The 27825-nt window shown below is 59.0% G+C and overlaps 1 protein-coding gene across 2 annotated transcripts; it reads left to right on the top strand.

The window, feature by feature from the left end:
- LOC308552004 (serine/threonine-protein phosphatase 2A regulatory subunit B'' subunit beta-like) lies at positions 1–27701 on the top strand. 2 transcript variants are annotated; one of them, XM_081126947.1, is made up of 13 exons: positions 1–637; positions 12306–12491; positions 20193–20296; positions 20510–20612; positions 21296–21370; positions 22671–22757; positions 23136–23292; positions 23548–23596; positions 24115–24204; positions 24442–24617; positions 25576–25694; positions 25883–25989; positions 26958–27701. In XM_081126947.1, exons 1-13 carry the CDS (start codon positions 314–316, stop codon positions 27118–27120), a joined length of 1740 nt encoding a protein of 579 aa, XP_080983073.1. In that variant the 5' UTR covers positions 1–313; the 3' UTR covers positions 27121–27701. The 2 variants fall into 2 exon arrangements, with proteins under 2 accessions (XP_080983073.1, XP_080983072.1); XM_081126946.1 differs by having other exon boundaries at positions 228–637; positions 23223–23292.
- The last annotated feature ends 124 nt before the right edge of the window (positions 27702–27825 follow it).

Raw genomic sequence — 27825 nt, 5'->3', positions numbered from 1 at the left:
TCCCCGGGCCCCAGGGCCCCGTCAGCCCGGACGCCGCCGCCTCCCGGACTCTGAGCCGCAGACGCGACAACTCCGCCGGGCGCTGCCTGCACCCCGCTCCTCGGACCCTGCGCCCCGGGCCTGCGACCCCAGTCCGGCCGGCGCCGCCTGCACCCCGGAGCTCGCCTGCACCCCGGAGCTTGCCTGCACGCGCCGCCGGGGCTCGGGGCCCCTCGGGCGGCCGTGGTCTGCACCCCCGAGGCCCCAGGAGGCCGGACTCTGCCCCTGGCGTGAGGAAAGGGGGCTCCCGGGGAGGCGGGGCCGAGCCTCGGAGATGCCGCCGGGCAAAGTGCTGCAGCCGGTGCTGAAGATGAAGGTGGACGAGCTGTTCCTGTGCTGGCTGAGCGAGGCCAGCACGCAGACGATGCTCTGGGACTGTCTGCAGAGGATCCAGACGCCCGCGCGCGCCGACGTGGGCGGGGGAGACGCGGGGCCCCCGTCGGCCCCCCCGGCCCCCGCCTGCAAGCCCAGCGTGTTCGACAGCCTGGGGGCGCCCGGCCCGGCCCCCGCGTCCAGCGCGCTGCCCCTGGGCGCCGCCTCTAGCCCCAGGCACGGGCCGCACGCCCGGGGCGCTCGTAGATCCGCGGGCACCAGAGTAGTAAGTCGCTCTTCTTTCCGCTAGCGCGCCCGCGAAGGCCGCTCCGGTCGCCTAGCAACGCGCGGCAGGTGCGGGAGGCTGGTGGACGTGACCCGACGAGGAAACGCTTTCGCATTGAATCGGCCCGCTCCCTCCCCTCCCCAAGAAAGCCCTACATACTGAAAAAATTTCCCCTGCTGCCCTGGCCGGTGGCTCAGTAGTTAGAGCATCGGCTGGCGCACCGAAGGGTCGCCGGTTCGATTCCCGGTCAAGGGCATGTACCTGGGTTGCAGGTTCGCTCCCCAGCCCCTGTCGGGGTTTGTGCAGGAGGCAAGCAATGGATGTGTCTCTCACATCTCACAAAAGCAATGGGTAAAATATCCTTGGGTAAGGATTAAAAAAACCTGACATTGGCAAAATTGTCAGGGTGCTGCTTGACAAATACAGTGTCTGCCACATGCTCGGGAAGTATTTTCCCTAAAATGGTGATTACAGAATAACGTTTTCACGTAAAATGCCTTGAGAGAAGGCCTGAGTTTATATTTTTGAGATATAGTACGAATTCAGTGAGGCCCACCCGAGGGGCAGCAAGAGGCGTGTGGGTCCTGCGCCCTGCACTGGGACCCCAGGACACCTGTGTTGTGGGAAGGGGGGAGGCGGGCCTTGGCTGATGCTATATCTGCACCTCCAGGCACAGAGCCCAGCCCATGGGTCCTACCTGGGTGCAGCAGGTGCACCCTGCTGCAGTCCCAGGTGTCTTCCTTGTGCAGGCCTGGGGATGGTGGCGGCATCAGAGAGTGGAGAGGCTGGTCCTCCCTGCTGGGTCTTTTCCTCACAAGCACCTTAACATGTTTCCAGCTCCAAGGGACCAGAGCATCCTTCAGGGAGAAGGTAACGCAGGCCAACTAGCACTCGGAGAACGTGGCCACGGGAACGGGTGCCCTCGATGTCACAGCTGCTGCCCTGCTGGTGGTCTGGCTCCTCAAGGAAGCCCTCCCAATCTGGGAATTTGGAGGAGCAGTTTCACAGTGTGTAGGCATGGCGGGACCCTTGACCTTTATTGAATAAGGGGCTCTAGGTGTCTAGTTGGCTGTTGTGATGCTGGCCCCCCTACCCCCTCACTCCATCCTGTCCACTGCCTTGGCTTTCCCCACAGCCCCGCCCTGCAGGCCTCACTGTGCTGATCCTCCTCTGGTCACCCCCTGCCTCACCCTCACCTCTGTAGTGCTCTCCCAGAGTTGTCCTCTCACTGACACTCCTCCTGTATGCTAGCCCATCCTGGGGGCACATAACAAAGTAGCACAGGCCTGGGGCTTAAAAACAGAAATCCCTCCTCTCTCCGTCCTGCAGACCAGGAGTCTGAGATCAAGGTGTCCCAGGGCTGAACTGCCTCTGGAGGCTCCAGTGAGGATCCTTGCAGCCTCTTCTAGCTCTTGGGGGCTCCAGGCGTCCCTGGGCTGGTGGCCACACCCCTTCTGTCTCTGCCTTTGTCTCCATGTGGCTTCTCCTCTGTTTCCTGTTCTGTCTCTTATAAGGACCCTGTCCTTGGATGTAGGGCCCCCTGACCCAGGAAGAGCTCATCTCAGATCCTTCACTTCATCCCATCTGCAAAGACCCTATTTCCAGACAAAGTCCCTTTCTAAGGTTCTAGATGGATGTACGCTTGGCTGGGGGCACTGTTTTCTCCCCTATTCAGAGCACTGGGCCCTGGCACCTTCACTGCTTTGCCTGTCATCTCAGGGTTTATTTTCTCATTCTGTGTCTCCCCAACTGAGTATGAGCTCTGTGCGGTGGGTGATTTATCCTTCTGCTCCCTGGAGCTCCCCGGATGCTTGGACATACAGGGCGGCTGCACCACTGTCTGGTGAATGCACGTGAAGGGGATGCAGCTGGGGATGTGGAAGCAGAGATGCTGGGGAGAGAATGGAGAATTGTTCTATGGGTTTTTAAAAACCAGCTCTGTTGAATTAGTTTACACACTGCACAGAGTGATGAGTGGCGTGTGTGCAGGGCACAGTGTGGCCTCCCTGCAGGAGCCAGTTACAATGCAGACCCGTCTCCTCCACCCCTGTTCTGGGCCCCTGGGGAACCTCTGGTCTAGGGTGTCCCTGTCCAGAATCTTGACCGTGCAGCCTCTTGTGTTGGGCAGTGTGAGGTTCACCCTGAGGTGTGTGATGTGGCCTTGGTCCCACTGCGCTGCTGAGTAGGGACTGTGGATGAGTCACAATCTGCCTGTCAGGGGAGTGTGGGTGGCCTCTGAGTTGTTCCTATCCTTACTGTGCACAGACCTGTATGTCTGTGTGTGGACATACGTTTCTAGCTCAGGAAGATGCTGAAAAGTGCAGTTACCAGATTTTACAGTAAATACATGCTAACCTTGTAAGAAACCGTCCAACTCCTCTCCGAGGTGGCTGTACTGTTTTATACTTTCGATCTGTGGGTGAGGCTCCAGTTCCTATGCATTGAGCCAGTGCCGCGTGTCATAGCCTGTCGACCTGGCCCTCCCTGGACATGACGAGCGGGCGTCTCGCTGTGGTGTAGGCGGGATGGTGAACCTAGGCTCTGCTTCCCCATTCTGCTTGGAAGCAGAGTCTCCTGTTCATTTTTCAAAGAAACTTCCCAGGGTGTCGGATCCCAGGCCACAGAGCATTCTGCACAAATGTGAAAATACTCCCTGCCCTGCAGACCGAGTTCTCTAACCCTGCTCGACGTTGAAGGCAGTGCGAGGTCAGTTTTCAGTGCGGGTTTTTTTTTTTTGGAATGAAAAATTGGAAGCTAAAATCAGACTTCTGAAACACTCCTGGGCGAAGGAAGAAATCACTGTGGGCTTTATTTTATTACGTTGCTCAGAACCACACAGAACAGACACGTAAAAAAAAAAAAAAAAAAAAAGAAGGAAAGAAACAACAAAAAGGAAGGAACAGTTTCCTCAGGGCTGACCTGTCCGCATCCCGCATCTGTCCTGTAGAGGGGCCAGCAGACGTGATTAGAGCCTGTGGCCCGTTCTGTGTCGTGTCCCTGTGCCTCCCCCCCCCCCCCACAAGGCAGTGGACTAAATACACAGCTTTAGAAGCCCCTCCCCCTCCCCCTCTAGCGGGGTCTCTGAGGTGGTTTTGGTGATAGTGAGTCCCAGCTTCCAAAAGCTTCCAGGTTGAGTAGCTACAGAGTCGGCCTGTGGTAGGGAAAGGGGTCTCCACCTGGGGAGGGGTCCTAGGGGTCAGTCGAGCCCCGGGTCCCCCGGTCCCCTGCCTGCCTGTCCCAGGCCTGCTCCGTCGCCTAGTAGCCCTGCAACTAGGGTCCTTCACCTGTGTGCCTCAGTTTCCTCACTTGTAAGTGGCAGCGTAACCAGCATCCTGCACTGTGCTCAGCATTTCCAGTTGATCCTGGGGAAAAAACACTTAAAAAGTAGTCAGAGTGGGGCCTGGCATCTCTCTCCATCCTGCCTTTTTCTCCATCATAAGTTACCTTTGAGAGTGCCTGGAACGAGTCGTCTTTCCCCAACGTTTATTTAGACATGGACAAAAGAGTGAAAAGTTTCTGTGTCTATTTGGGTTGAAGTTTGGGTTTGTAGCAAGATTTCAACAGGACACGTTAGCCCTGTTTCATGCTCTTTCTGCCTTACCTTGTATTGACCCCTACTATCGTGGGGCACATTTAAAGCTGAAACCGGGGACACTGTCGAAGGGCCCGCTCTCTGTAACCTCAGCACCAGGAGCAGGTTCAGATGGGACCAGGATTCCTTGTGGACAGGCCACAGGCACCGGCCAGGACTGAGCTGTGGGGGGAGCAGTCCCCTGGTGGAGCCTCAGGGTATGGGACCCAGATGGAGGCTTGTGGCTTGGTCGTCAGGGGCACCCAGGGAGGCCCTGCCCAGGGGGTGTCCTGTCAGTTTCCTTACAGGAATCGGCCACCACATGGCTGGTTCCCCTGGGGAGGCAGGATGTCCTGGAAGAGCGTCCTCTGGGCTGGCCGGGTGCCCCAAACATCATCCCCACTAATCCTGGGTGTCCCTGTGCCAGCACTGGGCGGGTGTGGTGTCCTCTGCCCGGAACAGAGCCCACGCTCAGTTACACGGCCACCGCCAGTGGAAGCCCCTCTGAGCTGTGCGTTCTCACATCTGTCTGTGTCCTTCAGGGTCTGGTTTCAGCCATGGGTGTAGGCTGGGCTGAGGTTCTACCCTGAGGCTACGAGTGCCTTAAGCCCAGTTATTGCTGAGAGATGTTACCCTTGGCTTTGTGAGACGCGGCCTCTCGTGGGCACCTGTTTCCTCCCTGGTGGAGACAGGGTGGGGACACCTGGCTGTGGGCTCCTCTGCATCTTCGGTCTGAGCCCCGCCTTCATCCCCTCATCTGTATGACAATCACTGGGTCGCATTCCACAGCACAGGTGGACAGCCCCAGGTACCAAATCCAAGCGCTCCCCCTCCCCAGTGTTGGAAAAGGGGCCAGCGCCCTGCCCCTTTTCACATCTGTCTTCTCAACTCTGCCCGTGCCATGCAGGGCAGGTGGGGAGGCATGCAGACCCCTCTGTCCTGTGTGTTCAGGGAGGGGCCAGCTGGGTCCTTGGCCAGCACGGGGACCTCGGGGCACGGAGCTGCGTGACAGGTTCCGTTCTGTGGAGGACAGACTTCACGTCTCTGGAGTGCCTCTGTCCCCTCCCTCCTCAGCACTAGCGGGCGGTGTCCCCAGATCTGCTCTCCCACCGACTTGCTCTCTCGCTCCGTCCCTTCCTCTGGGCTGAGCCAGGGACAGTCAGAAGGCCGCTGCGCCCACAGCTGCCTCTGCACCCCTCCGGCTTCTGCAGCCCTCCAGCCTTTGTGCCCCGCCAGCAGCCGGCACAGACAACTCGGGGAGAAGGTCGGAGCCGGGCCTCGGCGCTCCCTCCTGCCCGGACTCCGGCCGCCGAGTCCCCTCAGCTGCTCCCTCGGCCGCTCCCCCCACCTCCAGCATGTGCGCTCAGCCTGTGGAATGCGAGCGGCCCAGGGCCGGCCCCCAGAGCGTCCGCCGGGCTGTGCATGGATCGCGCTGAGCCCGGCCACCCTCTCAGCCCTGCCCGGCGCAGCTGCCGCCTCGACCCCGCCGGTCCCTGCCCGGCCCAGCCCCGCGAGCACGGCCCCCAGCCCGGGCGGCCCATGCGAGCCGACATGCGGCTCCCGGAGCTGTCCCTGCGGCAGGACCCCGACCTGAGGCAGGAGCTGGCCTCGCTGGCCCGCGGCTGCGACTTTGTCCTGCCCTCCCGCTTCAAGAAGAGGCTCAAGGCCTTCCAGCAGGTGCGGCGCGTCCTGTGCCTGCTTGTGGCTGCTCGTCTCGTCCCTCGCCGTCCCGGGAGGTCAGGTCGGGGGCGGGGGCTGCTCGTGCGGGGCTCACTGCTGGGGGTGCTCACCCTCCCAGAACAGCACCCACAGTGTGAGGAGGTCCCCAGTGAAGCTTCCTGGGGTGGTTTTTGTTTGTTTTTTAAAAGAGCTCCACTGTCCCCTCTCCTGTGTTTTAGCGGCTGGTACCGCCGTGGGCTGGGAACTGACTTCAGGGTGGGCTAGGGCTGTCCGTAGGCAGGCTGTGGCCGCACAGGAGCTTGAACTGTCTGTCAGTGCCGGGACCCTGCCCTTTGTAGGGGCCTGAGCGTGGCTCTCCCCACGGTTATTGAGCGGAGTCTTCTGTGTGATGCCTTAGCTTTGTCGGAATGGACACGATTCCCTGTACCCCAGCTTTACTGCGATGGGCAGCACTGTGCTATGAGTGATGTGTTTTTAGGGGGATTTATGAGATATCCACACACTGTACCAACCGGAGAACACAGACCCGTGGTTTTAGGAACTAATTGGCCTTTAAACCCGTAAGCACTCAGAGAGGTGTGTGTCTCCGTTTCCATACGTGGCACATGGTTCATGACTTAGTTTAACAGGACCACATACTGTAAAAGTGTGAGGCTTCCCGTGACCACTGTGGAATCAGTTTGTGGCTGGAGTTTTCTCTGTGGTGCGGCCTCCCCCCCCCTCACCCTGAGGTGGTGGCGGCCTGGGGGCTGGGGGGCTGGGGGCCTGGGGGCCGGGCACAGGGCAGGCTCAGCGTCTGCCAAGACTGCACATTAACATCACGTCGTGGCCTAAAAAAGGTCCCGTTCTATCAGACCCTGGTGCTCAGGGTAGACAAGGACCTTTTTGCTGATACTTAACTGGAGTTTGTTCTGGGATCACGATTCAGCTTTTACACACTTCTGAGTTTCTGCATTTGTCCCCTGTGCTCCCCTCTCCGCAATGTTGTCTGCACGTGGGTCGGGGTTGTCGTTGGCTCCTCGTTTTTAGGGAAGGCCTATGTGAGCGCATCTTCACTTAGACGTGGAGTCACGAGGTGTGATCATGAACTAACCCCCTCAGCAGGAAGTTGTCTCAGGTCACAGAGGATGGGCTTCAACAGTGTTTTCAGGGAAGACACTGTGTTATGTACAGCGAGAGTTCCCTAAGGTGAGAGGCAAATCAGGGGCCGTCGGGGTAGGACTTTTGTGGCGTCTCCACCCCAGTGTGTTTCAGGGTGGATGCCCGACATGGTCTGGGTGGGACGGGGAGATGGGGCGGCGGGAGATGATGGAGCTCGAGGGTGACAGTGGGGGGCAGTGTTTCAGATGTGACAGTTGCTCTGCCATGGCCTGGCCACTGGACAGCCCTGGCCTCATCTTTTTGAGGCAGCCAGAACTGCTCAGCCTGCCTCCCTGTCATCTGAGGGCTTCCTCTCCATCCCCCTCTGGCTTCTTAGAGCTCAGACACCCCAGGACACCTCTCCGGGTCTCTGTCATCTCGGAGCCAGGCTCTCTCCTGTGGTGGATAGGGGACCTTCAAACAAACGTTGCCACGGCCCAGCTTTCTCATCTTTATTTCTGGCTCCTCTGTTTTATTCGTTGACCCTTTGACTCTGTTTGGCCATCCCATGTTTGACAGCTGGTGTGGAGAGGACCGAGGAGCCCAGGAGAAAGCCCCTGGCCTGTAGGGCCTCCCATGGGGGTGGGAGGGGACATGTCCCTGTGAGCACTGAACTCGCCTGGAATCCTCATGCTGCTGTGTGGAGCTACCCGGTCAGGTCTGGTCTCAGGTGGGCGTCCACCCTGGGAAACCGAGGAGGTTCTCAGCCTGTGCCCAGTGTAGCTTTGCTTGGCCTGCTTGGTCCCCTCCCATGTGCTCCTCCTGCATGTCCGTGTGGTTGGGGTTGGAATGAGGTCATTTCCTGTGTCCCAGCACGTGCCCTCTGACCCCTCGGATACCTGGCCTCTGAGGCTGGTGTTTAGAGAAGTGTTTCTGTGGACACCACCTAGGCTGACTTCTCATGGACCTTTCCTGCTCTCCTGGCATCAGTCCCTCCGCAAACACACACAGGTTGTTTTACGTGAGACTTGTTTATAGTGGATCTGGATGTGTCTGCACACTGTGTGAGGGGGGGAGGCCCATGGGCATGTCTGCCATTCCTGGGATGGTGACGGGTCAGAAATAGCTCTGTGCGAGCAGAGTGTCGTCTTCATCGTTGCCCTGGTGACAGCCCTAGGCCACGTCGGATGCATGTTGAGTGGGGGCTGAGGTGCAGCGCCTGGGAGCCAAACACCTCAGCCCTGGCTGGTTTCCCTTCCTCTGAGGCCCTAGGCCTGCTTTAGAGCTCTGACACTGCACACACGTGCACACACATGCGCACGAATACAGTGTGCTATTTTTGCTGCCGTCACCAATGTGCAGCCCGACCATCGTGGTTGGGGAGCACTGTCCGCTGTCCCTCACAATGTGCTGAGCCCCATGGCCCAGCCGGGTGGTGGCCGGCTCCCAGCTCTGCCCCTCGAGCTACAGAAGCATGTGTCCTGAGCTGTGCTGGGCCGTGGTCTATTTATGTTCAGAGAGTAGGCTGTAAATCTCCTGTGTCCACACGGCCTGTTTGTTTCTCATGCCGTCAGCTCTGCTAGGTGCTGGGGAGCTGGGCTCGGCCTCCCTCTCTGCTGGATTTCGGCATTTCCCACCAGCGTCTGCCCTCTGGGCTGAGGCACGGGCCGCTCAGGGTGGTCACAGCTTCCACCACCCACCTCTCAGCATGCTGCGGTGACTCGTTAGTCACACCCGAGTCTCCCACCTGTTCTGTGGATGTTACTATACAGACGCTCCTCGGCTTACGATGGGGTTATGCACCCATAAAGCCGCTATACGTTGAAAGTATCGTGAGCTGAAAATGCACTTAATATACCGAACCCACCAAACATAGCCGGGCTGGTTTGTACTGAATGCGAATGGCTTTCGCACCATCGTAAAGGTGAAAGATCCCAAGTCCAGCTCTGGTGAGTCCCGTCAGCATGAACTGGGACGTCCACACACGCGCTCCACCGGCTTTCTCCTTGCCACTGTTTGCCTGCGGTCTTTATCAGTCCTTTAAAATTTTTTCAGCCTGTGTCCTTGTACGTCTCTCACAAATAAATGTTACCTTTTCAGTTTGATCTTTGTCTCTTAACTGGAGTGTTAGTCCGTTTACATTTATTGTCACTGTTGATCCATTTTCCCTCGTCTTCAGTGTTCCTTTGTTTCTTTTTACCCCCTCCCTCCTTGCCTCCCCTCTGTGTGTCCTCTCCCAGCTCGGAGTGTTACCCTCTCTCCCAGCCTACTGCTTATCCTGCAAACATCAACCACTAGTGTTTGTAAGCACAACTGAAGTATCTACCCACTCATTTACATGCCGTCGTTGTTATCGTGAGAGGGCTTATAGCAGAATTAGAGTGACCTTCTCATGACTGGTTTATGGGGTCATGGTGTCTAGATTGACCCCCGTCTCTCAGCCTCCTGACCCTCTATCCCTCTGCAGTTCACACCTCCCCCTGGGGAACCCTTGCTCCTGCCGGAGGTACTTCCTCAGCATGTCCCTGAGTGAGTGTCTGCTAGCGGCACTCGCTCTTGTTTTGTTTGTCTGTTTTTTCCCTAGTGTAAACCCTTCAGAGTTACTCTTATGTGACTTCCCAGGAGGTAGGGTTCTAGGTGCGCATCTTTCCTTCCAGCTTCCTGTACCTGTCGTTTCTGCTGAAAAGCTGGCTGCAGGTCTGACTGTTTGCTCCTTGGAGTTACCCCCTTTTGTTTTGTTTTATTGTGGCCGCTTTGGAAAATCTGCTGCCTGTCAGGTGTGGGTCTAAGTGTGGGTCTCACCGTCCTGCATCAGGTGTGGCTCTCGCTTCCCTGCGTCAGGTTGTCCCTCTTGGTGCCTTGTTTTCCTGTGTGTGTGGTGATTTTTGACCATGAACTGCTTATTTTCATTAGAACTTGGGGACTTTTTTGGTCCTGAGGTGTGGGTCAGGATAGGGGGGACAGATACAGGTAGGGTCCTGGTGGGAGTGTGCATTGTTGCCTGTGGAGGCTGGTGACCTGGGGCGATGATTCCTGCGCAGGGGCAAAGGGTGGGGTCAACTGTGTGTTGGGGGAAGGGACATGTAACACCCATCCAGGGCATCTTTCCTGCTGGGGCCTGGGTGTGGCTGAGGTGCCTGCCTGCAGAGGGATGTTGAGAGAGACAGAAACCTGCAATGTGTGCCTGAGGCCTCGCAGGCCTTGGAGACTCCGGAGGTCCAGCCCTTTAGCTGCTCCCCCTGCCTGGGTGCCCTCCTCCCTCCTCCCCTCGCCCTCCATCAGATCCCCTGTGGCAGAGGTGGCCCTCTCAGTTCCTTGTGTTCCCATCTCCTGATGTGTCTCGGTTTTCTTCTCTGACGTTTTTGCTGTTCCCGGACAGTATGCTGGGGTCGCCTGGGTACCCAGGCTGTCCCCTCTCCGCAGGGCCCCATCCAGGTCCCCTCCCCTCTGAGTGGGCCCTTGTGTGGGGTGGGATAAAGAAGCCCCCTCAGGTTGTAGAAGCAGGGTGCACTGAGCCGACTGATTGGCCGTGTGTGTCCTGGTCAGTTGGATGGTTTGCACTCCTGCATTCTGTGTGGGGTGAGCGCTTCAGTCAGCGACTCCTCGCGCTCAGTAAGGGTGCTGAGTGGCATGAGCCCCTCCGTGCGTAGAGAGCCTGTCCCCTCAGCTGTGCTGGCTGTGCGGGCGCCCTGCAGGTGTGGTCCCCACACGCCCCTTTCCGGTCATCATGGGCCCTCCTCTTGTTCAGTGTGTGCCTCTCCCACAGGCTCCTGTTGCTGGTTCCCTGGTCCTGCTGTGTGTATGCTTTGAAGTTCCCGCACCTTGTGTATGGGGGGGTGAGCCCCTCGTGCTCTACCTCCTGAGTGTGCTACGGGACTCCCCAGCCGCCGCCAGCCCCGCTCCCCGTGGCCTCAGGCACCAGCTTTTCACCCCTGGGTCTAGCACTTCCCGCTAGGAGGCTGGCTGTTCCTGCTGTGTTCACCCGTGGTGTCATGCCCCAACTGTCTAGAACACAGGGTGTGCAGTGGAGACGCATCCCCAGGCTGCATGGTGCTCCCCTGTCACTGCCAGTGGGGACGGCCAGACGCATAGCTCTTGGTGGCCCTATGTGAGCCATGGCCTCAGGGAGCTGTTTCCAGCACAGCAGGCCTGTGGGGTCAGCAGAGAGAGACAGTGTTTGGTCCCCTGGGGAGACAGAGCCCTACAGTGCTGGGGACAGCGAGGTCATTGACCAGGGCACAAGGAGCCTGGTTCTCCTGCCCCAAACCCACCCGGTGCCAGCTCCTGGCTGAAGTCCTGCAGGCGTTTCTTCTTTTTGTTAATGCTCACCCAGGGATATTTATTCCGTGGATTTTCAGAGAGAATGAGAGGGAGGGAGGGAGGGAGAAATATCTATGTGAGAGAGACACATCTATTGGTTGCCTTCCATAGGCACCCTGACTGGGGCCAGGGATGAAGCCTGCAACCCAGGTAATGTGCCCTTGACAAGGAATCGAACCCAGGACCTTTCAGTCCTCGGGATGATGCTTTAACCACTGAACCACACCGGCCAGGGCAGCAGCAGGCATTTCCTAACGGTCCCATGAATATCAGCTCTACTAGGGCAGGTTCACAGTGCAGCCCTATTGTGTACAGAATGCACCCCTGACCTGCGACTGCAGCCGGACCAGCAGGTGAGCTCCCCAGGGATGTCCTCACACTTGGTCTGGGAAGGTGGGTCAGGAGGTCACGCAGCTCAAGGTTGGATGCTGTGGAGGTGTCGGCTCTGGCTGTGGGTAACTGGCCACACCCTGGCCCGCTACACCTCTGTTCATTACTTGTCTGCTGTTCCACATTCTGGGTAGGATAAGACCCTAGGGCGCAGGTCCTTTCTGGGGGGCCTTCTGCAGGGGGGTGGATGCCTGCCCAGTTTTCTGGGACTTGCAGGTGTGAGAACAAGGGAGCTCAAGACAGAGGAGCCCATCGGGATTTGAGTGACCTCCCTTCCACAGCCCACCTGTGCTGAGCTGACCTCCCAGGGGAGCTACAGTGCAGGGACCATGCTGGCAGCCTTGGTAGCAGCTGTCCCTTCCCTGGGATCCCACCTAAGCAGGATGGCAGGAAACTCAACACGTGACTCTCTTGGTGTGTCACCTCCTGCATGTGTCACCTCCCGTGTGCGTGGCTTGAGACGAGTCAGCATTCAGGACAGTTAGGAGTTCTCTGTGCAGACTCAGGGCAGGTGGGCTGGAAGCACTCACATCTAGATGAATTCCACGCCCTCCCACCCTGCACTAGTGCGGAGAAACTGTCAGTGTCCTGGGTTCTAACCAGGATGTCACCTATCTCCCTTCCCAGGTCCAGAGGAAGAAGGAAGAGCCCCGGCCGCCGGCCACCAGCCAGAGCATCCCCACCTTCTACTTCCCTCGTGGCCGGCCACAGGACACGGTGAGCACGGATGCTGTCATCGCCAGGATCGAGAGGACATTCGCCCAGTTCCCGCATGAGCGGGCCACCATGGAGGACATGGGCACAGTAGCCAAGGTGGGCGTCCTGGGTGAGCAAGCGGGTGCGTTTCTCTGGGCGCCTTCATCCTCGTGATCCGAGCGTGGGCTCCCATCCCCACCCTCTCCACGTCTTCAAAGTCAGACACACGGGGCCTTGCATTACTTTTTACCCTGAATATTGGGGGACAGATGCAGCTGTGTCACCTCCTGGATGTAGCGAAGGTTAGAATTTGTATCTTTTAGGGACTGGTCCCCAGGTTCTGCCCCGACTTCCGCCAGCCCTGTGTGCACCCCTGACCCTTGTCCCTCCCTGCCCGTCCAGAGCTCTGGGCAGATGAATGTGGACACTCCCTCTGTGTGATTTTAACTGCACCCGATGCCACACTGCACGCGTTGTCTCGGGGGGGGGGGGGGGCCATGGCTGAGATTCTCGGGGGGGGGGGGCCATGGCTGAGATTCAGCTCTCCTCAGGACAGCTGGTGGCTGTGGTGGGTACTCTGCAGTGTGGCGTGTGTGTGTCATTACTCGCTCTGTCCGAGCATCCTTGGGACCTTCTTAAGCAGGGCTGCCGGATCCTAGGGTGACCTCACGCCCATGTGGTCTTGTGGTCACATCCCCCTAGGGCCTTGCCCCGTTTTTTCCATCAGCCTGTGGGTGAGTCACATACAGGCTCCAGCAGGCGTGTCCCCAGGCGTCTGGAGTTTCCCTCACATAGGTGGGTCCTGGCATTTGGGGAACCCTGGTCAGCATTTCTCTGAGAAATCTCTCATGTCCGTGAGGCGAGAGCTGCGTGTACTTGCTGCGTGTCCAGGTACTCTTGCCTGTGTGGTGCAAGGTGAAGTCAGTGGGTCATTCTGGTTCATCACTTCCACCATCTCCTGTGGCACAGGCTGACAGGGGGTCCCCTGTGCCCTGTCCCCACCCGCCCAGCCGGCCACTCCGGGTGCGTCTTCCACACGAGAGCGCGTCCTCTGTCTACACATATTGCGTTACATACGATTTTGGTTCTGCAGTCATTTTTTATTTACATTTTTTCTAAAACAACAGCTGCGTAGTTGATCCATTTATTATGTGAAGCTTTTCCTCATCGTTGTGATTTTTTAATCTTAATGAAATCTGCGCATATGACCCTCTTTTCCTGGGGTCATTTGTTTCTGCTCCTTTGCACCAGTCGTGCTGGAGACTGTTACCTTGTTTGGGTACGCACCTGCCGGCTTCCGGGGTTCCTTTAGTTCTTTGTCTCTCACGTCCCCACCTTTGTTAATTTCTTACACACTTTTCTCTTCCCTCTCTTTCTACCTCCTCGAGTGGGACGGTTACATCTTTGCTTCCGTAAGGTTTATTGGGATGTAATTTCTATACAGCAAGGTGGCCACTTTTAAGTATACAGGTGGTGTGTTTTAATAAACACACCGCCCCCTCCGTGTGTCCACCCTGAAGTCGAGGAAGGGGACACGTCCATTCCCCACGTTCTCTGTGCCTCGTGTGCTCCCCGCCCTGTGTGCACGGTCCCTCCCCTCAGGCCCGCCCAGCTCAGCCGTGTCAGCTCTCTGCCCTGCATTTTCCTTTCTGGAGTCTCATGTTGGGATCGTGCCGTGTGCAGATTGGAGTCTGGCTGCTCCCTCAGAGCGTAATTGTGATGCTCCTGCAGGTCCTTTAATGCCCAGGAGTGATCTGTGGGGCACAACCGTGGTCCATCTCCAGGAGCACTCATTGGTTTCTAGCTTTTTATTTTTGTTTCATTTTATTGATTTCCAGAGAGAGGGAGAGACATTGATTTGCTGTTCCACTTACTGATGCATTCACTGGTTGATTCTTGTATGAGCCCTGACGGGATCGAAGCCACAACCTTGGCGTATGCGGACGACGGTCCAGCCAACTGAGCCACCTGGCCAGGGCTGTTTCCATTTTTTGTCTTGGGATCAAGCTTCCCTGTACGTTGGTCTGAAGACTTGGGGTCACACATGTGTTCCCTGGGGTGATAAATACCTCAGAGGAAACTGCTGGGTCGTCTGGTGACCGCGTGTCTAATTTTACAAGATGCTGCGGTGAGGTTTTCCAGAGCGGCTTCTCCCCAGGGCCTGCTGGGCCTGCGGCGGGAGGGGCCGGCTGCCCGGGATGCGGGGCACTTGCTGCTGTCACTCCCTGTAGCCACGCGGGTGTGCGCAGGGCGGCCTCACCGTGGCTTCCTGTTCGCTCCCAAGGGTCACGTGGAGCCCGCCGTGTGTTTACTTCTTATCGGTGTATCGTTTCCCTGTTTGGCAGCATCCTGAGGTACAGTGGAGGGCGACCAACAGCACATGGTTCCTGTGTACAGTTACACGGGTGACGTGCGTGTCCCGTGGACAGCCAGCGGTCTGCTGTGTACAGTTACACGGGTGACGTGCGTGTCCCGTGGACAGCCAGCGGTCTGCTGTGTACAGTTACACGGGTGACGTGCGTGTCCCGTGGACAGCCAGCGGTCTGCTGTGTACAGTTACACGGGTGACGTGCGTGTCCCGTGGACAGCCAGCGGTCTGCTGTGTACAGTTACACGGGTGACGTGCGTGTCCCGTGGACAGCCAGCGGTCTGCTGTGTACAGTTACACGGGTGACGTGCGTGTCCCGTGGACAGCCAGCGGTCTGCTGTGTACAGTTACATGGGTGACGTGCGTGTCCTGTGACACCACCAGCCCAGCTGGGATAAGCACTCGCAGCCCCTGAACGCGTGCTTTGTTCCTCCCCTCTCCACCCCGCCCCGACCTGCTTCCTGTCACTGTAGGTTAGGGCCCGTTTCCTAGGATCTTACATGAACAGAGCTGTACAGTGGGAATTCTTTTATTGTGCTGAATCCACATGAAGTCTGTTGGCATTTTAACAATTTCTTTCTTTATTTTTAAATATGTTTTTATTGATTTCAGAGAGAGGAAGGGAGAGGGAGAGAGAGAGAAACATCAATGATGAGAGAGTCGTGGCTTGTCTGCCTCCTGCACGCCCCCTACTGGGGATCGAGCCCGAAACCAGACATGTGCCCTGACGGGGAATCGAACCTGTGACCTCCTGGTTCATAGGTCGATGCTCAATCACTGAGCCACGCCAGCCGGGCAGCATTTTAACCATTTAAAATGCACAGTTTAGAGATGTTTATTCCACGTGCAGGGGTCACAGCCTTCACCTGTGTGCCATTCCACAACAGTCACGCATCCCCATGTGTGTCCCCTCCCCAGCCCCTGACAACACCAACGTGACCCTTCTCTGTCTGGACTTCCTGTTGTGGGCATTTCACATAAATGAATCACACACCACGTCACCTTGTGTGTTGCTTCTGCCTTTGTTCAGCGTCCACCACGCTGTAGCCTGTGTCAGAGCCTCACTCCTTTCGTGGCTGCGTAATATTCCACTGCGTGGATAGACCCCGTTCTGTTCATCCATCACACACCTAGCAGTGGAGGTGCTGGGTTATGGGGTGATTCTGACTCACTGAGCTGATTTCCAGGAGGCTGCACTGCTTTGAGTCCCTACCAGCGGGTGTGAGGGTCCCCTGCTCCCCACACTCACGCCCCTGCTGTTCACTCCTTACTTGGGCCACTTGTCTCAGTTCAGCTGCTGGAACTCACACCATGGACGGAGCTGGAGCACAGTCACTGCTCTACGTGTGCAGGCTGGAGTCTGACCAGGTGCTGGCGGGTCAGGGAGGCCTCTCCTGGCTGCAGATACCCCTGCTCTCTGTGTCCTCACTTGTGGAGGGGGAGGAACTTTGGGGTCTCTTATCAGGTCACCGTCCCACTCATGGGGCTCCACCCTCACAACCGCCTCACCTCCTGTGGCCACCTCATGGCACCCTCAGGTGGGGGTCAGGATTCAGCACAGGAACTTAGGGGACATCAACACTAAGCACATCATACTGTTCTGATGGGCACGGAGACATCTCGTTGTTATTTCAGTTTGCAGTTTTGTAAGGACGATGTTGAGCATTGTGGGGGAGAAGGAAACTTCCCTTTACCACGAAGGTTCTTTTCTGGTCTAAGAATCAGGCATCACACAGAATAACTAGAGAAAATAACCACATTTAAGGCTTGTGTGTGAGAACCTCACATCTACAAGAGTCAGCGCACAGGTGGAGGCTCAGAGACAGAAAGGGGACGGGTGCATAAAACGTGCCGAGGGAGGGACAGGAAGGTCCCCGATGAGAAGGGCAGGTGTTTAGTAAACAGGTCTGCTGTGCACTCAGGCAGCCTGGGAGAGGAGATCTGGGGTGGTCTCCCCTGGATGAGGCCCTGCCTCAGGTTCCTCTCAGTTATTGGGGGTGGGGGCAGTAGTTTCCCCTGAGCCTGCAGCTGAAGCGGCCTGGGCTCAGGACAGTCCCCTGTGGCCACCTCGGGTGCTGGATCTGAGCCCCACGGCGTCCCCGTGGGCATTGGTCATCGTGCCCGTCCTGGGAGGACTGGCCGCTCCAGTCACCTGCCCTGTGAAAAACGAGGGGGTTTCCTTGTGCTGAGCTATTTGTGCTCTGACATGTTCCAGCAGCAGGTCCTGGAGACGTAGGTGTTGGGCACGCTTCTCCCAGCTGTGTCCCGTCCTTCATGTCCCTCACCGTGTCTGGAATGGCAAACATGTCTAATGTTGATAGAGTTGGCTCCACAGTTTCCTTGGGTAGTTCACACACTGTGTCCCGTGGGGGGGCCGTGCACACCCACGGCCACTGTGTTTCCTGCTGCGTTTCTCCCGGAGGTTCATACGCTCAGGTTGCACCCTGCGGGCTGGGCTCTGTGTTGAGTTGATTTCTGCACTGGGGTGAGGCGGGCGACCTGGTGTGTTTGTATGTGACCTTCAGACCGTTTGTGGAGATGCATGTCCCCTTCACGCTGCGTGGCCTGGGTGGCTTCACACGTATTGACCACGTGTCCGGGCTCTGCTGTGTTGGGGCGTGAGCCTGTCACACAGCACCTGTCCTATGAGAGGAGGTTCACAGTGACACCCATGTGGGCCCCGCTTGTCTTCGTGTCTCCTCCTCAGAGGAGATGCTCTCTTTCTCTGCATTCCCGGGCGGGGGCAGAAGCACCTCTGCTCCCACAGAGCCCTGGTTTGCGTCGGGCGTGCTCCCGTGTACAGGTGGGTCTGGGAGAGGCAGGCCCTTTGCAGCATCACGTCACCGCTTAGGAGCGTTCGTGCCTCCGTCTGAGGCCTCCTCTCTGCCTCTCAGTGCTGCTCTGATTTAGGGGCTTGCTCACTTTATGCCAATTATGTAAAACTTCTGTTGGTTTCTTTAATGCTCACCCAAGGATGTGTTTATATTGATTTGCAGGCAGAGAGGACAGGAGAGAGACATTGATTCATTGCTTCCCGTGTGCACCATCCAGGGGTCGAACTGGAAACCTAGGTGTGTGCCCTGACTGGGAATCGAACCCGCAGCCTTTCGGCGGACAGGGTGCCTCTCCAGCCAGCTGAGCCACACCGGCCGGTCACTGCAGCTGGTTTTTATGGGTGACTGTCTCTCTCCTGGGCCGACCCCACTCTGGTCAGATCCCTGTGTTGAGGTTGGTGGGCGTCTGGTGGACGGTCACGTCCTGTTCAGACATGGACAGTGACCTGTGTGCGGTGGCCTCGCGTCCCCCGTGCCGTCTGTGCCCCTTCGCTGGCTGGTCTGAGGGGGTCGGGGGGCTTGCACCCTGCACCCCTTCCTGGCCTTGAGGTGTGAGTCCCCGAGAGCGGGGGACGGCAGCTGCGGGCTTTTTACAGCTGCCTCGTGAGCCCTTCTGTTTCTCTCCGGCTTGCTGACCGCGCCTTCCGTCCTCACCAGCTCTCCCGTGCGTTTGCAGCACTCCCAGCGCTTTCTGCAGAAAACGGGGGGGGGGGGGGGGCCTGCGGGTCTCTTCCTCAGTCTGTGACCACGCAGATTAAACGTGTCCAGGTCCCGCTTCCCCGGGAATCCGTCTCTCTCCTGCGCTGGGATCCTGAGTGCTGGCGTCTGCTCAGGGCTCGGGTCCCGGCCGTCCTCGGCAGCTCTGGACTTTCCCTGCCTGCAGTGGTAGCCGGTGCTCTGGCCTCACGGAGTCGCAGGCCGTCTTCTCGCTGTTGCCTCTCCCCCAGCCGGCTCCTTGGAACCGGGCTCATTTCTCACAGTGGAGCCCTCGGGCTTCTCTCTGGGAGGCTCCTCCCTGCGGCTTCAGGTCCCGTGGTGACAGCTTGTTTACAGAGCCGTGAGGGAGCCCAGTCTCGGCAGAGCGGCCGAGCTGTGTGCGGCTCCGTTCTGAGCGGGGAGTTCATTGCGTCCTGGCCTTGATCAGATCCCACACCCTCAGGGCCTCTGGTGTTGACATTTCTGTCTTTTGTCTCTACTCTCAGACGCTTCGTCCAGAAGTTGTTTTATTTCCTTGATCTTTTCTGAGAACTAGGTTTTACTTTTAGGGACTTTTCTGCAGTGATTTTCTGTGACGTTGATTTCCGACGTCTTCTGTGTTGCGTCCACTCTTGCTGACGTGAGTTAATTTCCCCTGCAGTTTCTCTGCGAGGCAGCTCTGGCCGGTCAGCGTCCTGTTTGGCTTCCTCAGCACTTCACGCTGTAACCTCCTCCCGGGCTGCCTGAGCGGCCTCCACACCTGCCTGTGGGCTTTTCATTCCCGTTCAGGGATCACTGGATTCCAGTTTGTCTTCTGATTTCTCCTTTGCCCGGTGGCTCATTCAGAATTTTGTCGTTTTAGTTTTCAGAATCGACAGCTTCCTTACTTATCTTTGGTTGCTGATTTCTGACTTAATCTGTGGGCAGAGAAGTGCTATGATTTCAGCTTCGTAAGGAACGTGCTAGGTCGATGGGGTGAGGAGTGGCCACCTCCCCAAGTCCCCTGAGCTCCAGTGGACTCATCCCTCCTGACTGGGAGGCGCTCACGTGGTTTGCCGGGTTTTAGGTGTTTCCATTCCTGACGATTCTGCACTTCTTCTGCCCGTTATCGAGGTAGGGTGCACAGCCATGGCCATGGCCACCTCCTGCTCTCAGCCCCCTAACCCACTCGCGAGGCCCTGGTTGTCACCGGTGCTTCTGACCGACCAGCTGAGAATTCAGGGGGCTCCCAGCACCCCTCCTGCTTCCATAGTTGCTGCAGCGGCTCCCAGAGCTCAGGGGGACACTGACCACACTGGCCAGGTTATTAGAAGACTCGGACAACACAGGAGGCCAATTAGAGAAAGACAAGGTGAGGCGGGTGGTCCAGTGTGGAGCCTCTGTCTCCAGGACTTGGGTGCTTCCTCTCCTGGCCCGAGGGTGGGCTCACACCCAGAGGCTCCCTGACCCTGGTGCTTTAGGGGTACGAGGCTTCATCCCGTGGACACAATCGATCTTGCTTTATCTCATGTCTGCTTTTCATTTTCTTACCCTTTTGAGTACGAGTGGGTCAGCTAGGTGTCAGCCCCCTTTCCTAGTCCATCTACCTGATGTCTAGGCGCCAGTCCTGGTGGCGGCTGCACCCCGTGAGCTGTGAGGCGGTCAGTGTCGCATCCACCACGTCCTCGATTTCACGTGTCCCTCTCTCACTTGCGGTCATCAGGAGCTGCTTCCTTTCCAGAGCTGGGGGCCTGTGTGTTGCCGGGTGCCCACTGCTGCCCTGCTCAGGGCTGCTCTGTTGCCAGCGGGCTGTTCCCAGCGCCGTCACAGCGGGATGAGCCTGTGTTCTGCTCGTGTTGTCCCCCCCCCGCCCCCTGTATGAGAGTGAACTGCGGGGAGGGTAGTGAACCGCGCTCATGTCCCCTCCCCGCTTGTCCACAGGCCTGCGGATGCCCGCGGTACTGGAAGGGGCCGCTTTTCTACGCCGCCGGGGGAGAGCGCACAGGCTCTGTCTCCGTCCACAAGTTCGTGGCCATGTGGAGAAAGTGAGTCCCTGCAGGGAGCCCGTGGGAGGGGAGGGGCTTCACAGCCATGGGGACTGGGGAGGTGGCGCTGGATAGGCCAGCCGGGCCATCGCTCTGTCCCCGCCGTCCTGCCGGGGCCTCTGTTCTTGCGCCTCATGTCAGAGCCCTGTCCCTGGGCTGGGCAGGCGGTGTGGACGCCCAGGTTGAGGATGCAGACGCCCTCTGTGCCTCCAGGATCCTGCAGAACTGCCATGACGAGGCCACCAGGTTTGTCCACCTGCTCATGAACCCTGGCTGCAACTACCTGGTGCAGGAGGACTTCGTCCCCTTTCTGCAGGTAGGCCCTGGCTGCAGGCATGTACCTCACACCCTGTCCGCACCGCACGCCCTCACCCCACCCCTTCTCACGGGTGTGGTCCAGCGTGTGCCCCGCGCACGGGCTGGGAGCCTGGCTCCCTCCCTTGGGTGCTGCCTCCCACAGAGCTGGTCCACTGACTGACCCCCTCCAGCCTCAGTGCGGGTGGCACACATCCCTGTGACCTGTGGGATGGAGGAAGGAGCATCCTGGGTGTGGCTCACTCCCTGAAGCAGGTTGTGGGTCACAGGACGTGGTTGAGCAGATGCGCCCACAGCTCAGACACTAGTACATCATGTACACACTGGCTGGCAGTGACCGGGGTCCACATCAGGTCCCCGGTCCCCAGGGACACCCCCAGGCTGTCCCGGCAGAATGTTTCAGGGTCCCTGTGACTAGTTCTCCGTGCAGGGCGCCTGTCTCAGGTGCACCTATGTTGTCTGTTCTATATATATCAAATGAACTCGACTGAGGTGAGAGCGGGCCTTTCACGGAAGCCGTCCTGGGCTTTTCTGGCCCATGTTCTACCTGGTTTTCCATCCTCACATGTCTGTGGCTGCATGTGTGCAAACAGTGGCCTCGGAGCAGACCATGCAGGGTTCCGGGTGGAGCATCAGCGGTCCCCTGGCACCTCCCATGCAGAGCTGTGTGCTCCCTCTGTACAGGACGTGGTGAACACCCACCCCGGCCTGGCCTTCCTGAAGGAGGCATCTGAGTTCCACTCTCGCTACATCACCACCGTGAGTACTGGGCCCGGGTCCCAGCCCCCAGCATAGTGAGGGAGGGAGGGAGGGTGGGGGGCTGGGGCACAGGCTCCATCCCCTCCCAGACCCATCTGCTAACCATACATGAGCTGTGTCCTCTCAGGGGACTCCTGCAAGTGGCGACAAGGGGCAGATATCTGGGCCAGGTGGCCCTAGTCAGCAGCACAGTGAGGCACAAGCTGGACATTCCCAGACCCCTCCTTCCCCCTCTGGGCAGGAAAGCTCGGCTGCTCAGCCTGAGGATGTCCTAGCTTTAGGGGAGCACCTGCCCTTCCTCGAAGCATCATGTTGTCTGAGCACCAGGCACTGTCCGCCCCGGGACACAGCAGACGCACAGCCCACCTGCCCCAGGACCCAGCACTAGTGAGCACAGCCTGGGGATGACCATCTCTTGCCCACATGGTCCTGTCCCATGGGCACCTGTCTCCTCTGAGCGAGAGCGGCCCTGGCAGCCCAGCATCTGCTTGGGGCTCATGCTGGGAGTGCACATCCTGTAACACAAATGCACATGTGAGGAGCCCGTGTGCCATCACTCCAGACGCAGCGTGCTCCCCCGTCTCTGTCACGGAGGCTGTCCCTGTGCTGGGTATAAACAAGGCTTTATGTTTACATGTGGGTGCTCCATGCACATTCTCACCTCACTGCACAGGAATAGGTGAGGTTCTGTCCTGGGTGAGGATAGGTGAGGGGACGTCCTGGGAGAGGACAGGTGAGGGGATGTCCTAGAGTGAGGACAGATGAGGGGACGTCCTGGGAGAGGACAGGTGAGGGGATGTCCTAGAGTGAGGACAGGTGAGGGGACTTCCTAGGAGAGGACAGGTGAGGGGATGACCTGGGAGAGTACAGGTGAGGGGAGAGGACAGGTGAGGGGAGAGGACAGGTGAGGATATCCACGCTGGGAGCAGTGCTGAGCCCTGTGCGCAGGTGGACTCGCTGTTTGATGGGATGGGTCACAGGCCCACCTTAACTTCATGCTTTTCCTCTGCTGGTCAGTTAGTGTTTGTGGACATGTTTAGAGCATTTTTTTTTTAATCAAATGCAGCTGTGAGGACTTGCAGCCTTTTAGGACTGTTGTCCACACCTTCCTCGCAGCTCAGGTGTGTCCATCTCATGCACCTGCCCCCTGCCCCCTGCCCCCTGGGTGCTTCCCTGCTACCCTGGCAGGACCTCCTTCCTGACCGCCTCTCTGATACCTGTGGAGCAGGCGCCCTCTGCCGGCCACGGGGGTCCCTGCGGCCCCCTGCCCTGTGCTCTGCTGACAGCCCCCCTCCTGCAGGTCATCCAGAGGATCTTCTACACAGTCAACAGGTCCTGGTCCGGGAGGATCACCTGTGCAGAGCTCCGGAGGAGCACCTTCCTGCAGGTAGGCGGCCGCTGGTAGGGGCACAGGGCCTAACACTCACCTACCACCCATCCAAACTCACCCCCATCCATCCATCAATCCGTCCATCCATTCTTCCTTCCGCCTGTCGCGGAGGCACGGCCCGAGGGAGCCATGGATGGGGCCCCTCCACACTGAGGACAGGTGCTCACCTGCATGTGTTGGGGCCCAGCTGTGACAGTGTTCTTATCCCCAGTCCCGTCCCCATTGGCAGTGGGCAGCCCTGACCCAGGCGCCAGGCTCCCGACCCTCAAGCAGGTCCTGGTCGCTCTGAGCCCTGCAGCTCCCGTGGGAGATTCTGGGGTCCCCCAGCGGAGGCCCGTCCCGGGAACCACAGTGGTGTCTCGGGTTTGTGTGCAGAACGTGGCCCTGCTAGAGGAGGAGGCAGACATCAACCAGCTGACCGAGTACTTCTCCTATGAGCATTTCTATGTCATCTACTGCAAGTTCTGGGAGCTGGACACTGACCACGACCTGCTCATCGACCAGCAGGACCTGGCCCGGCACAACGACCACGGTGAGCTTGTGGCCGGGGCAGGCGGGGACACAGGCTGGCAGGCCGTGCGTGGAGGGGACAGGTGGGTGGGGCAGGGTTCTCACCCCTGTACCTCCGAGGTAGGCTGAGGCCCTGGGACTGGAGAGCTCGGGGTGAGGGGTGTGGGCAGGATATTCTGGGGCACGGGATTTGCCCCAGCTAGTCTCAGCATTTCAGACCCCACCTGCCCAGCTCCCTGTGAGGTGCAGCCTGGCACTGACCCCGTCTCTCCTGCAGCCATCTCCACGAAAATGATCGAGAGGATCTTCTCGGGAGCCGTGACGAGGTACGTCTCACGCAGGCTCATTTCCTCCGATGGTCGTGCGTGGCCGCATTGGTGTGCAAGTCCAGTTCCACCTCACAGAAGCTTGTGTTGTGGCATTGGGTGCCTGACGTCACAATGGGTCACACATGCAGCTGTCACTTTTCACATGAGGTCATTGGTAAGGGGAGACACATACCATTGCCACAGAACGTCATAAAGGGGGCATACGTCTTGGCCATGTGAGGTTATTGGTAAGGGGACCCATGGCGGTGGCCCGTGTCAGGCCCTGGGCGTCTGAGTTGCCCTGGAGCTGGGGCACCTGAGGTCTGTGAGGTGCTGTGATCGAGGCCCCAGCAGTTACTGCTCACCTGGGTTCCCAGGGAGCCTCCTCCACAGTTCAGAACCTCAGGCTCCTCCCCAGTGGGGACCAAGCAGCCCTGGGCAAATGCTGGGCTCTGCTCACCCAGCGGGTGGACGGGCTCCCGCCTGAGCTGCTCCCCCGACAGTGTCTCATCTCTCTATCCCACCCCTGAACCCAGAGGCAGAAAAGTCCAGAAGGAAGGAAAGATAAGCTATGCCGACTTCGTCTGGTTTCTCATCTCTGAGGAAGACAAGAAAACCCCGACCAGGTAGGTATTCGCTGTCCTGTGCTCCTGGTAGTGGGTGGGCAGCCCGGGCTAGAGGTCATCCCTGTGCGAGCGTGCGCCACCTGGGGCCCGTGCCAGGAGACGCTCAATGCCAGCGGGTCAGTCCCAGGTGGACTTGGTCCTGGGAGGGGGCCCGTCCTGCGGGGGTGGTGTCAGTGCCCGGAGGGGGTCCATCCCGGGCGGCAGGCTCACCGAGGCTCCGCCCACCCTGTGTGGCAGCATTGAGTACTGGTTCCGGTGCATGGACCTGGATGGGGACGGGGCGCTGTCCATGTTTGAGCTCGAGTACTTCTACGAGGAGCAGTGCCGCCGGCTGGACTGCATGGCCATCGAGGCCCTGCCCTTCGAGGACTGCCTGTGCCAGATGCTGGACCTGGTGAAGCCTCAGAGTGAAGGTGATGCACTGTGCGTGTGGGGGGTGCCCCGACTTGGGGGGCCCACTCTGGGAAGGCCATCCCCTCTCTGAGGTGACAGCTGAGCAAGGCTGCAAGACGCTTGTTCCATGTCACTGGAGACCCCACCCAGGGCAGGGACAGCAGCACCCTTGTTTGGGGGCAGTTGCTATGTTTGACACAGGTGAGGGTGGGTCCCATTCCTTCCTGTCCTCTCCACCCTCCCCCTCAGCCGTCCGCAAGGATGGGGTCCCATCCTGCAGGTGAGCTCACAGTCAGGAATCCAGTGTCTCCGACCACCGACCACCGCACGTCCCTCTGCCTGTGCCCCTGGCTTTCCCATCTCACCCCTGCTGGGGCGGTGTGGAGTCACCTGCCACGGGGTCTCCCCCTCCTCAACCTGCTGAAGTCCAGGCCCTGCACTGGGACCCCAGGTCAACCCGGGACGTCCTCACACCCTCACCTGAAAGGTTCCGCCAGGAGGTGGCCAAGGGTTCACCTTGAGGGACCCAGGACCCCTGAGGTCAGACAGAGTCTCTAGACTTGGAGGCCTCAGTGCCGTCTGTGGTGTGAATACCGTTGAATCCGGGGCCTTGGAATGAATGGTCCTGGGACCTGCTCCCCTTGCCCCGGTTCCCTCCTGCCCGAGTCCCCACAGCTCAGAGGACGCATGTGCAGCGCCCCCTGGTGGCCAGAGTTTCTCTTGTTCTGGTTCTGTCCACTGCTGGCCTCTGTGCACTGAGGTCCTTGCGGTGGCAGGGGCCCAGGGCTCTGTCCTCTGTCCCCTGTCCCCATCCCTCCCCACCCCACCCAGGCTCCATCCATGCCTGGGACGACCTCCTGCACCCGTTTTTCACGTCACTCAGGGCGTGTCAGGAGACGTAGTTGTGGTTTTGAAGGCGTGAGAGGGACCCTGTGCGAGGGCTGCAGGCGTGACTGTCCCACCCCTGTCCTCCCGCAGGGAAGATCACGCTCCGAGACCTCAAGAGGTGCAAGCTCGCCAATGTCTTCTTCGATACCTTTTTCAACATTGAGAAGTACCTGGACCACGAGCAGAAGGAGCAGGCGTCCCTGCTCAGGGTGAATGGGTGGGGCGGGGTGTCCCTGCTCAGGGTGGGCGAGCGAGTGGGGCAGGTGTCCCTGCTCAGGGTGGTAAGTGAGCGGGGTGGCGCATCCCTGCTCAGGGTTGGTGAGCGAGCGGGGCCGGGAGCCTGTGGGGCCGTGCTGCTGGCCGCGTCCACCCCGTGTGACATGTATGTCCCACGCAGGAGACGGAGACTGAGGGCCCCGAGCTGTCGGACTGGGAGAAGTACGCAGCCGAGGAGTATGACATCCTGGTGGCCGAGGAGGCTGTGGGGGAGCCCTGGGATGACGGGTGAGCGGGGCCATGGGGACAGGGATGCCTGGAGGACGGGAGAATGGGTGAATGGGCACGGAAAGAGGGAGATGGGACAAGCAGGCCGAGGTGGCAGGAGCTTGTTCCATGCACTGCCAGTGTGTCCCGGGAACAGGCACTGCAGTCCCTTTATTCACCAAGCGACGGACGGCCTTTGGCTGCCCCTCCGCGCTTCCAGCTTTAGGCAGCTTGACACCAAAGTCACCCTGAGACGTCCGCACTGGTTTCCGTGTGGCTGTAAGTCTTCACCTTGGCAGATGCCTGGGAGAGGTTCTGGGCCCTGGGGTCAGGTGGCTGCCCCTTGTCAGTGGTGCACCGTCTGGTCCCTGCCAACCTGGAGCAGTTCCCCCAGCTGCTCGTCCTCGCCCCCCCGCCCCCCGCGATCGTGTGGACTGTTAATTCCCACTATGGTCGTCCCAAGTTGGAGTTGTGTTCGTACACGGCGGCGTCTGTGGGTCTTGTTTGGTGCGATTCCACCTTTCCCATCTCCAGTTTGGATCTTTTTTTATTATCGAGCCTCGAGGCTTCTTCTGGACACGCCCTTTATCGGGGCGCGGTTTGCCACTGTTCTGCCCCAGTCTGGGTGTCTGTGTCCTCACCTCCTTCTGACTTTGATGGGCCGGTGACCCACGGGTCCCTTTCATTGGCCGTCTGAGAGATTGCAGCTGAACCAAAGCCAGTTGGAGGGTCACCTTGAGTCTGTGTGCTTTTCACTAGGTTTCCCTGTGACGCGAGGACACAGGTTCTGTCTTTAACGCACGTGGGTGTCTGATTGCTCCAACTCCATGTTACATGAAGGCACCAGAGGCTCTGCATCTTTTCTAAAAACCACCGGCCTCTGGACCCCTCACCATGCCCCTTGGGTCCTCCCTGAGCCCGTGTCCCCACCACGTACCCCCTCGTGCCCCCAGTGGCCTCCTCGCGCTCTCACCGCACCCCCCCTGCAGGTACGAGGCGGAGCTGAGCCCCGTGGACCAGAAGCTGAGTGCCCTGCGGACGCCCCTGGCCCAGAGGTCCTTCTTCGAGACGCCGTCTGCGCTGGGCGCTGTCCACCTGTATGACTACGAGTGCGAGTGCGATTGCAGCGACGAGGACCTGCAGCCCTCCTGACCCCCCGCCCCCGAGGGCCCACCCGGGCGGCGGCCGCGGGCGGCGGCCTCTGTGTGGAAACAGACCTGTGTTTGATGGTGTTGGCGGCTGAGCTTCTACAGACCTGAGCTGTGTGTACAGAACTACAAGTCCTATTTATTCAACACGGGGGCTGGTGGAGGGGGTCCCCGCAGGCAGTGTCACCGTGGCCCGGTGGGCAGAGGAGATGCCGGGACCCGCTGGGGACTCCCCGCACGTCGGGCCCCTCAGCTCACTGTCCGGCTTCCGAGTGGAGGTGTTTGGAGACAGATGGGTCCTGGCTGGGTTCACGCTGGAGGGAGCTGATTTCTGCCCTGTCCTGTGACCTGCACTGACCATGGGCATGGAGACTGCCTGCTCCTCAGCAGTGACGTGTCCCGGAGCTGCCCCTCCTACCTGCACGCTCGCCCCTGCACAGGGCTGCCCCCTCGGGTACCCGTGTGACCACTTCCTCCTAAATGTACAAAACCTGTAAAGTTAACTTTTATTTGCCGTGTAGAGCGATTTTAAAACATTTTAATAGATCACATTTGTATTTTCAAATAAATAATTTAAGGATTTCCAGCCTCAGGCTCTGCTCATCCGGCCGGCCTCCCACAGAGCAGGCTCTCAGGCCCTGGGGTGCAGGTCCTGTCACATCGGCTCTGGTTCCCTGAAACAAGACTGGCTCAGGGGAGACACCTTCCG

This window comes from Miniopterus schreibersii (assembly GCF_964146895.1).
Source record: "Miniopterus schreibersii genome assembly, chromosome: Y".
Classification (NCBI taxonomy): Eukaryota; Metazoa; Chordata; class Mammalia; order Chiroptera; family Miniopteridae; genus Miniopterus; species Miniopterus schreibersii.
Note: the sequence above shows the minus strand (reverse complement) of the source record. Positions and strands in the feature narration are given on the sequence as shown.